At 43.3% G+C, this 12,073-nt stretch overlaps 1 protein-coding gene across 1 annotated transcript in view; it reads right to left on the bottom strand.

Moving 5' to 3' along the window:
- UBR1 (ubiquitin protein ligase E3 component n-recognin 1) overlaps positions 1-12,073 on the bottom strand; it is a 136,789-nt gene that overhangs the window by 13,313 nt on the left and 111,403 nt on the right. The window contains exons 40-43 of the mRNA XM_088471259.1: positions 8,994-9,081; positions 5,903-6,039; positions 4,858-4,966; positions 4,279-4,335 (exon numbers count right to left, since the gene is read on the bottom strand). Coding sequence (XP_088327385.1) covers positions 4,279-4,335; positions 4,858-4,966; positions 5,903-6,039; positions 8,994-9,081 — 391 coding nt within the window. The remainder of the gene's footprint in view (positions 1-4,278; positions 4,336-4,857; positions 4,967-5,902; positions 6,040-8,993; positions 9,082-12,073) is intronic.

Raw genomic sequence — 12,073 nt, 5'->3', positions numbered from 1 at the left:
ATACACTGCATTCTTACTAAACACATTGCTCTGTACCACTATACATTGCTTTCTTACTAACCACAGTGCTCTTTACCACTATACACTGCATTCTTACTACACATGGTGCTCTCTACCACTATACACTGCATTCTTACTACACATGGTGCTCTTTACCACTATACTCTTACTAACCACAGTGCTCTTTACCACTATACACTGCATTCTTACTAATCTCAGTACTCTTTACCACTACACACTGCTTTCTTACTAACCACAGTGCTCTCTACCACTATAAACTGCTTTCTTACTAACCACAGTGCTCTAACCCACTATACACTGCATTCTTACTAACCAGTACTCTTTACCACTATACTCTTACTAACCACAGTGCTCTTTACCACTATACACTGCATTCTTACTAACCAGTACTCTTTACCACTATATTCTTACTAACCACAGTGCTCTTTACCACTATACACTGCATTCTTACTAATCTCAGTACTCTTTACCACTATACACTGCATTCTTACTAATCTCAGTACTCTTTACCACTATACACTGCATTCTTACTAACCACATTGCTATCTACCACTATACACTGCATCCTTACTAACCAGTGCCCTGTACCACTATACACTGCATTCTTACTAACCACAGTGCTCTGTACCACTATACACTGCATTCTTACTAACCACAGTTCTATCTACCACTATACACTGCTTTCTTACTAACCACAGTGCTCTATCCCACTATACACTATTATCTTACTAACCAGTGCTCTTTACCACTATACTCTATATTCTTACTAACCACAGTGCTCTTTACCACTATACATTGCATTCTTACTAACCTCAGTACTCTTTACCACTATACATTGCATTCTTACTAAACACAGTGCTCTGTACCACTATACACTGCTTTCTTACTAACCACAGTGCTCTTTACCACTATACACAGCATTCTTACTAAACACATTGCTCTGTACCACTATACATTGCTTTCTTACTAACCACAGTGCTCTTTACCACTATACACTGCATTCTTACTACACACAGTGCTCTGTACCACTATACACTGCTTTCTTACTAACCACTGTGCTCTTTACCACTATACACAGCATTCTTACTAAACACATTGCTCTGTACCACTATACATTGCTTTCTTACTAACCACAGTGCTCTTTACCACTATACACTGCATTCTTACTACACATGGTGCTCTGTACCACTATACACTGCATTCTTACTACACATGGTGCTCTGTACCACTATACACTGCATTCTTACTACACATGGTGCTCTGTACCACTATATACTGCATTCTTACTACACATGGTGCTCTGTAACACTATATACTGCATTCTTACTACACATGGTGCTCTGTACCACTATACACTGCATTCTTACTACACATGGTGCTCTGTACCACTATACACTGCATTCTTACTACACATGGTGCTCTGTACCACTATACACTGCATTCTTACTACACATGGTGCTCTGTACCACTATATACTGCATTCTTACTACATATGGTGCTCTGTACCACTATACACTGCATTCTTACTACATATGGTGCTCTGTACCACTATATACTGCATTCTTACTACATATGGTGCTCTGTACCACTATACACTGCATTCTTACTACATATGGTGCTCTGTACCACTATACACTGCATTCTTACTACATATGGTGCTCTGTACCACTATACACTGCATTCTTACTACACATGGTACTCTGTACCACTATACACTGCATTCTTACTACACATGGTGCTCTGTACCACTATACACTGCATTCTTACTACACATGGTGCTCTGTACCAGTATACACTGCATTCTTACTACACATGGTGCTCTGTACCACTATATACTGCATTCTTACTACACATGGTGCTCTGTACCACTATACACTGCATTCTTACTACACATGGTGCTCTGTACCAGTATACACTGCTTTTGTATACCGCTTGCTGAACTGTGCCACTCTAGGCTACTTTGTTACCCAACTTTCTGCTTTGCGCCACTATACACTGCTTTGTTTACCACTTTGTTGGCATTTTTCCCCTGATATCCAGATCATACCAGCTATAGTTGTGTTCGCTCTGTGGTTTGAAACTACCAGAAATTCAGATAAAGAAAATCAGTTCCACAAAAGATAAAGATAATTGCAAAATATTAAGTAGTCAATAGATGCAAAAGGATTGCCCACTTTTGGGCGTTTACCCCTCTTTGTCATGCTCATCCTGAAGATGTACATTAAAATTACTGATGACGAAAGAACCTGTCCCCCACCGATCCTGACGACTGCAGGGCCAGAACAGAAAGAAATGCCAGTGTGCATGCACCCAAGGTCTCTTTAGTAAAAAAAAAAAAGAAAAATTGATGACTGAGAATGGCGGCGAGAGGGACTGTAAGTCCCTTTGTCTCCCCCAGCATACAACATAGAACGATGGGGGACACCTCTTTCAAAGTTTGTGCCCACTTTGAAGTTTATCTCTGATGATCAGTGTGATCATCAGACATTAACCCACTATACTGCAAAAAAATCATGGAATCTAGGGATGGGGAAGATCTCCCCCAACCTAGCTTCTAAAGAAAGGTCACCCACACTAGAAAGAGGGGGATCCCCGCTTTCAAATGATGGAGCCCCTTAGTGCTATCTTGGTAAAAACAGGTAGTCACCAGATAATACTATGTGGTCCGGAAAACAAAAGTTTTCTGTATATGGGAGGGAGGAACCTACGTGCCCCTATAATGACCATAATTGCACTTGCGATTGAGGGTACACCCACAACAGCAAGAATGGAGTACACCTATTATGTGGCCCCCGATAAGCTATTGTCTGGTGATCACCTGTAATTGTCACTGACTTAGCGCTACAGAAATATGTTGTTTTCCAAACATTGCGGGAGGAGACATGGTGCCCTATTTTCCCCATATTGGCCTGCACATACCTGGGGTCATCCTTGTTTGAAAGAGGGGAGTCTCCTCTTTCAAATTATGTGACCACTTAGTAGTTACTGTCTGGTGGTCACCTGGAACACGTTGAAGTACCCTGGCCAGCATGGACAGTGATAGAAACAGGTACCCCAACTGAAAAGACCAAGGCGCCGTCATTGTGTCTATGAAAAGAGTGGGTGGATAACATGAGCAAGCTCAGAACACGGGGAGCTTTTTGCTTAAGTGGGAGGCCATGAGATCTACATCAGGCATCCTTCACCGATCCGCAATCAGCTGGAACACCTACTGGTGTAGTTCCCATTTCCCGGGATGGACAGTGTAGCAAGTGAGGAAGTCCGGCTCCCAGTTGGCCACCCCTGGAATGTGGATTGCAGAATTGGCAAGAACCCAACGTTCCAACCAACGAAGAATGTGAGACATTTGAAAATAAAATCTAGCTTCCTTCTCAGGCACTACAAAATAACCTGAGGTTCATCAGAGGAAAGAGGGGTTAGAGGGGAGGCGGAGCATAACTCCTAATTTTTTTTTTGAGCCAGCCCCTCAACCCAACGTTATTGCCAGTGTCGCCCAGCATGGATGCAAGAGGAACAAGGTATAATTTGTGCGGGTAATGCATAAAAAAAAAAAAAAATGGAACGTGATGTGTGTAAACACCGAAAAATGGCCTCAGCACTGAAGGAGCTACTTTTTTGATGTGGGTCTCCTGGGACCTCAACCATTTGTGCTATTCAGGTTTGGATGGAGACAGGAAAAGAGCATGAAAACACAGTGGTGAATGGACAGTAGCTGCAGCCATTCCATCAGGAGCAGGTAATCTGTTCGGTCAGTGATGGATCTCATATCTATCTGATACACTCTTCTCCAGCGGCTCCTCCTGTGTCCACAAACCAAAGAGATACTCCTGAGAAAGGCGGCACCGCTGGTTCACACAAATTCCTTTAGTCCTTTAGAAGTTACAGTGTGAATACTGATCCAATACAATAACCTATAAGTAAACAAGTAAAAGGTTTCCTGCACTGTCCTATCTACTGTTCTCTGCTACCAACCAATTTAGGGTGTGATTGGTTCCCTGCTGTTTTCTTCATTAGCTTTATTGACAGAAAGTTTGATATGCACTAAGACAGGGTTAGACAATAAGCAGCCCTCCAGCTATTGTTGAACTGCACATCCCAGCATGCCTTGCAACAGTTTTAGCATGGCCAAATAGAAAAACTGTGGCAGGGCATGCTGGGATCTGTAGTTCTACAACAGCTGGGTTGGGCCACTAATTGCCCACCCCTACGCTAAACATTTCAGAAACCCAACTGAAATTGATATAGACGTAGTCTAACCTGGTTGTGGTCTCTTTACCAGTGAGGATGTTCAGAACAGATGGATCAGAGCCCCACCTAGGAAATAGATGGAGAGAGAGAACTGTGACAGCTAATTATCCAGCCTACACCTGCTCAGCCATGTTTTAAAATGAGTGGAAAAATGCGCATCGGCAGATCGCTGCTTATTGAATCTGCCCTTAGGTGTGTTAGAGCTACACATAAAATGCGATATCAAGATTACATCTATTCCATGTATCATCTGCATTGCGGCTGATAAAAACTCTAATATAATAATTAAGAAGGGAAGCTAGCTATAACAATACTTCATAGGGCGTACTTTTGTTGGAACATTAATAAAGTCACTTATTTCATAATCAATGTAACACCATCACATATAGGAGCAATACTAAATGCTGTTTCTTGTAAACCAGGTGTCTACATCTGGAGAAAATAACACATTTCTAGTACAATGAGCTACTTTCAAAATACAGAAGTTAGCATTTCAGGGTGTAGCATGCAAGTTTTGAAAGTAGCATATTAACAATCTTGGTGATGTTACACTGGTGATTTGATTATCCTATGCAGCAAATACTGTACCTCTGAATCAGTGGTTTCACAGTGTCCCAGTACTCTTGAAAAAGGAGAAATAAATTGGTAGGTAAACAGAGGTAGCTGCACAGAGCTTCAAGCTGATCATCCAGGGTTACTGTGAAAGAGAGAGGTATAAAAACAAACACCTTCAGTACATGTAAGTACGTGCGCCGTACAGAAAAATAAAAAAGATGACCATGCACTGGAGACAAAATCCCTACTGCAAACATGCGGATATATGACCTAATATATGTATGAAGCGCACTAGATGCACAGTTCAAGACACCTCAGTGTTTGTGCCAGGACGGGCCACGATGGTCCTCCCTGCGCATCTTTAGGAAAATGCTTCTCGCAGGCCAGAAACGTGGAAAATAAAGTCTAAATAGGCACACTTTGCACTGAAGCAAACATCACCAAACGCTTAGCACTTCAGAACCACCTACTCCATTACATTAAACGTTTCTTGTGTGACACAGCTTGGTTTAGCCTCATTAATGACTTATGCTAGGTACACACTAGACTAGACGATATGTCGTCCAATACGGCGGATCATACCGACATATTGGGCAGATCGTCTAGTGTGTACCCGCTATGTAACAGACGATACGCACTCCCGCACGTCGTCAGCGACATCCCCCGTCAGACGGAGGATGTCGTTAGCGAGGGCCATGCTGTCAAATGCAGAATGGCCCCCGCCTTCGCTCCCCGCCGCTAGCAATGTCGGGCTGGGTACACATCGGCTAGTGTGTACCCAGCCTTACACTAATCATGACAGTGAGGGCACATCAAGACTGCTTACATTTTGCGCAAACAATTTTGTGCTTTTGAAACTCCTTTTATTGGCCAATGCACATCCAGGAATGTGCTTCTCTGCTGGAGTGCAACAGGAAGGTGCAAAATGTCTGCCGATAAACGTATAGGAAGAAACCAGATCTCGGCAGAATTCAACGGCTGTCGCCGTTCTGCAAAGCTGTTTTCTATTGTGGAAAGCTAGGCTAATGATATGGGAGTGATCATCTAAAATAGCATGTGGTGTCACGTGTTATTTTACCTAATGACGTCAGCTCGTCAGGCGGAGTCACTCCCAGCAAGTGGTAGAAAAATAGGGCAGCACAACGCAGGTAAGGGACAATTCCTCTCTTCACGCAGTTCCAAACATACCAACCCGGAAGATCTGCTGCTAGGCAGCTGTAGGTAAAAGATTAAATACATAAACAGATAAAATTAAAATAAAAAAAAAAAATAACTAGTCAATAAGTGCACCCATTTCCACACGTACAGATGTGTCCTAGCTCATCTACCCTCAATAAGTCATGCAGCGCGAGGTGCCTGGCGTGAGTGAGCGGTCAGGTCCCGTGCAACTCTGCTGTCTTGGGCGTCTTGTTTTGTCGAAAATGTGTATTGGACGCACCAGGAGACTGGGCTGATTAGTTTGATACGTGACACTTGTATATCTGTGTGCGACTGGGACTGTAAATAGAACTTGGTATGGAAAAAAGCTGCAGCCACTGCATTTTAGCACTTTACATGCTGATTGAGAGACCAAGGGCCTTATTCGGAGTTGGGAATAGAGTAAGATAGAGCAAGTAACTGTGCATCCTGGTAACGCCATGCTGCACTGCAGGTGGGGCAGATGTAACATGTGCAGAGACAGTTAGATGTGGGAGGGGCGTGTCCAAACTGACATCAAAATCGGAGTGCAAAAATAAAGTTGTCCAGCATTTGTGGGCTACATGCAACAGCAGCCAGTATTTACCCTACATGCAAAAAATATATGTGACATGATTTGTCCAGGTGCACAGTTACTTGATATTTCTTACTCTAAATCAGGCCCTAAGTCACACACATATATACAAGAGTCACATTTAATCAGCACAGTCTCCTGGTGCGTCCTAGTTGCATTGCATTGTCTCACAGTACCAGGCGCGCCAAGAGGGGCTGTCTGATGTGACGGCAGCAAAGACGAGTGAGGACACATCTGTATGTACTAGGTTACATAATCCTGTAAAGATGGGATATTTTAAGTTTCGGGCACCTTATCTGAGCTGGGGCATATCTACCACCAAAGAGTAAACATTTAGGTTCAGCTCAAATAGCAAATTGATACAGTCCAACTCAGATTGAGGCCTCGCTCCAGTGTGTCTATGATCTGCCGAGGTTACCTTTAGTTAGGTGCCACAGTCTGAAAGTGCATTTAGTGACGGTACCACATCCCTATTTAGTAAACAAAATAGGCAGGAAATAAGGAGAGTAGTCTCCAAAACCCTCCTCTTTATTTTTTTTTTTTTTTACATTTTTATTGGAATTAAAATTCACATACAAAAACACATGGTTTGATACATAGTGGATAGCACATAGACAGCGCCTAAACAGTGCACAGACAGTAACAGTAGACTTGTGTCATGCACGGAAAGCAGCAATATGAGTCAGTAACATAGCCAAGCAGCACAGTAACACAGATGAAATAAAAGAATAGACATATTATCGAAAATGAGCTCCACAGGGCATAACACAAAGGGAAATAAAACATGAGAATGGTTATAAAGGGGGAGGGCAGGGGGGATGGACGGTGACATCCTGTCCGGCTGGTGCAACCTGTAAGCTACATGAACAGTGATCCAGAGAGTCTATTAGTAATAGGATATGGTGCAATGGAAGGCACAGCATTGTGGGTCCATGGTGGGCATAGCCCATGGTTGGATAAATATCTATAAAGAGGCAGGGTCGGGGTTACCAGCCAATTGTCTATGTAAATATGAAGTGGTAGTGTCATATACTTTCAGTATATCTCTCTGGATTGTGGGGTGTAAATGTTCTGTAGGCGCCCCATTTGGAATAAAATGTTTCCACTCCAGCCTCTACAGTATATGCGGAAAGGTTGCTCTCCTCTCGTTATAGACAGATAGGCGGAAGGATAGCTTTCTTCCCCACTGTCAATATAACTAAAAAAGTGGAAATAATTTGGATAAAGTTGGGATATGGGGTGCCCAGACATCACAATTACAAAGGGAATGGGAATCATATGAGCGGGAAAACCTGACAACCCTTAGTTAGCTTAATAGATTCTTATGCATTGCTACAAAAATGTTGTTAGAAGTTATTTTTCTATATCCTTTCAGTACTAACATCAGTGATCTTTATTCAAGATCATTATAAATAATACATGTCCCCACAATCACAGCTTTGCGGAGAGGAATGACAAGTTAATCACTAGAGTTGATTCTTGTATTTAGACAATACTAAAAAGATCAAAACTTTATTTAATGCTATAGAAAAGAGGGAACTTAAATCGGAAATAAACAAAACAGAATTATTTCAGCACAACCGTAAATTCAGTATGTTTCATGTGAAGAGTAGACATGTCACCAATCAGGGGCGGGACTAGCGGCTTTGCATTGCATCAGGGATTGCCGCTGTGAAGGGGCCCGTGGCATTATGCATGCCAGCCAGGTACTAGTCTGACTCATGAGTCATTATAGCACGCCGCCGACTGTCACAGAGGGAGGAGGCGGTCCGGCCTGTAGGAGAGGAGGAGTGTGCCTGCATAAAGCTCATCTGGGCTGCCCTGCTATAATAGGATGGGGGCTCAAGTATCCAGAGATATGTCTGATTTAGAGTTCCCTTATAGGGGCATATATATTAATTATCAGGTTTCAGATGAATCTGGCTTTTTATATATGTTTAATATGGATCCTGCTTTTCTGTGTGTGTGTAGTGCGGATTTGACTTTTCCTATGCAGATTGGACACACAAGCAGCTTCTGCTGATTAAAATGATATGCAGCATTCCTATACTCTGTGTGCGACTGCAGGTGTGCCTGCATGCGAAATGCTACGTTACAGTGTCAGCGGCTGTGGCATTGTAATGCATCAAATCAATTCACTTCTATCACGGTGTATTTGACATTTTGGGTGGATTCTTAAATTAAATTTCGATTCCTGGCACCTCTGACTGTTTGTGAATCATCAGGCAAGGGGTCCACAGGGTATCTTTGATCCCAGCTGATGTTACCTTCTATTACCACTGAGACATGATTTTGGGTGTTGTGAAAAGAGCAATGCCTTAAACCATGGGATGCCCTTCTTCAGTATACCTACTACTCAGAAAGCACAAGCCCAAACTCACAGTATTGGCATACTCACCCATTGGTAAGCTGTGAAAGGTTCTGGCACAGAATGGCTGCATTACGCGCTTCTTCACAGTCGTTGTGCACTGCAGAAGGCACAGTGTCTGCCAAGAGATTGGACAAGCAGAAAAATCAATGTACTAACTCATTATAAAAGAAGAGATGAAAAATTAGAGTTCTGAATGAGCTGGATATTATCCATGTGCCTGCATAAGAAAGGGAGGAGCATGGTCCTTCTCTCACTACTGTGACATCCATAGCAGTGGCAAAGAAGCAGCCTATTCAGTAAGTAGGAAGCTGCGGTAACGTGGTTTGCTATTTACTGACACGCATACAGTTCATAATCCTTAGCAATCATAGTCAGTGCTGGAAAGGAGCATATGTTAATGTGTCAATGTCAGTCGCTTTGCGACATGGGACGTGATGCGGAATTGAATTTACGTCAGATTGTGTAATGTAAAGTCTGTAAATTTGCACTGCGCATAGCTACAAAGATGAAGCTTACATAAATGCGCATGCATTCTTCATTTATGTTTGGAGAGGCGAAAATGTTGGAGGAAAGGAGCATCCTAACGTAGTTCAAATACGGTAGGCAGAGTATGTTCACACAAATATGACAAAGGCAGACCAATGGAACAAGCACTGTATATATGCCTGTGAGGAACCATATCTTTTGTGGCTGTTACAACTCAGGTACAAGAGAGGACTTTGGGTACTCATCAATACATTTTTTTGTCTTCATCAGTCTGGGGGACACTGGAATACCATGGGATGTAAAGGGCGCTCTTCCTGGAGCAGGCACAATCTGCAAACTAAACTTGTTACTAGACTTTCTCCTCCCTTCTACATTCCATGGTGCAAAGCCCCTCAGATTTTAATAAGCCCACAACAGAATGAAAACATAAAACACAGTGCAACACAGAAAGGGAGCTAGCGCTGTTTGCCCCAGATAAATTAAATGAAACATATTTCATGGGGAGTACAAAAAATCCTCTGTATTCTGGCATTCAAACAGAGGGACACTGGAATGCATTGGGGATGTTCCAAAGATGCCCCTAAGGAAGGTAACACGTAGCTATTGCTGTGCAGAAAACTTTACTCCCAAAACTGGTGTCTCTGGCTACAAAGACATTATTATTTGTAGAACTGTCTAAAAGTGTGAACGATGACCAAGTGTCCGCTCTGCATAACTGCTGAGGCAACGTTTTGCATTACCCAAGAGGCGCTCATCTATCTGGTAGATTGGCTGTTGGAGCATTCTAACATGATTTGGGGGCCCTTTCAAAATATACACTTGCTAGATGGTTGCTGTGATGCACTAGAAACCTACTGCTTGGTCGCAGGCCAACCTTGCTTGTGTGCATCAAGGAGCACCAAGAGGCAGTCCGTATTATGAAATGTAGAAGAACTAGCCACATATATTCACAGAGCTTGGACAAGTAGACCAAGAGAATTTCCACAGCCAGACTATGTGTTGGTCCAGGCCAGGAGTCACAATATCCTGAGGAGATAACAGAAAACAACCTTTTGTTGAAAAGGTTTTAGGTACGCAGAACCATCCGGAAAATCCAGAAACAGGGACCTACGAGAAAGGACCACCAACTCCGAACCCATCTAGCAGATGAAATGGCAAACAAAAACTAAACCTTCCAGGTCAGGAAATTAAGATCTAACAAATCCAGATTTCAAAAGATCGTTACTGAAGAGCAAGTATGATATGTAGAACACCCTGAAAAAGAGCACTGAATGTTTAGGATGGTGGCCAACTCACTTTGGAAAAACATGGAATGAGCCGAAACCTGTACCATCAAGGAAGCCAGCTTCAAACCACTGTCCAAGCCGTCCTACAAGAATTACAACAGATGGGCTACTCTCAACAATGACAAGTGGAAACTTTAATTACACATAAGGAGATGTAAGTCTTCCAAACACAGTGGTAATTTTCGGAAGACACAGGTCTCTGGATCTTAATCATGGTCTGAATGACAGGTAGGTAGTCACTAAGGTGGTTCCACTGCCATATTGAGGACATCTGTGTACCATGACTGATTTGATATAGCGGGGATACTATAGGATGACAAGAACACTCTCGGTTTTTGCCTTTATTTTTTAGCAAGTGAGGGAGCATTGGAATCGGCTGGAACAAATACACCAAATGAGGACTGACGGGACCAAACGGGGGCTGTACATGCAGATCACCCTGAAGGAAAGTCTGTACATGATCAGGCATCAGAAAGTGCAGTTTCAAAGAAGAGAGGCAGAGGCCCAAAACCAAATCCCCCTTGTAGAAAAGGGAGAACCCAAGAGAGACAAAATACTCTGGGATTAAAATTCCTAGACGAACACCAAGCGATGTAAATCTGCTAAACGCGATCATAAATTCTTGCAGAGGAAGGATTATGGGCATTTAGCATACTACGAATGACCGACCTGGAGAACCCCTTAGTCTCAAGAGCTACCCCGTCAAAGCGAGACGGGCCATGTCTGGATGGAAGCACATGACAGAAGATCCGGTCACAGAAGATGCAGCGGACCAGCGATGGAGAGGCCGAGGAGATCTGCGTACCCAGCTTGCCATAGCCAATTGGGGACATCCGGGTGTACCGTGCCACCATCCAACTTCAACTTGCAGAGGACCTGCAGAATGGACATCAGAGGGAAGATGTACGAGACTGAACTCCCAAAGGCTCCTGGATCCCTGGTACAGAGCAGTACTTCAGCAGATTGTGGTTGTGCCGAGACGCCATCTAATCGATGTTCGGCAACCCCCAGCGAAGAACTAGTAGATGAAAGGCATCTGGATGAAGGAATTCATGATTTTGGACTCCGGCATTAAAGACTGCCGACAGAGCCAGAAGATGACGTTTTGCCCAGATGAGAACTTGACTCACCTCCTTCATGGCATTGCGAAAGCAAGTGTCTCTCTGATGGTTTATGTAGGCATCAGCATTCGCGTTGTCGGATTGCACCTGGACCAGACGATGCTGGAGGAGTGGCCGAGCTAGGCAGCGAGCTCTGAAGATCGCTCGAAGTTCTAGAATGTTGATCGGTGGCTGGCTTTCAGAAGCTGTCCACTGACCCTGGAAGATTTGTTGA

This window comes from Taudactylus pleione, unplaced genomic scaffold (genome assembly GCF_031769625.1).
Source record: "Taudactylus pleione unplaced genomic scaffold, aTauple2 ptg000113l, whole genome shotgun sequence".
Classification (NCBI taxonomy): domain Eukaryota; kingdom Metazoa; phylum Chordata; class Amphibia; order Anura; family Myobatrachidae; genus Taudactylus; species Taudactylus pleione.
Note: the sequence above shows the minus strand (reverse complement) of the source record. Positions and strands in the feature narration are given on the sequence as shown.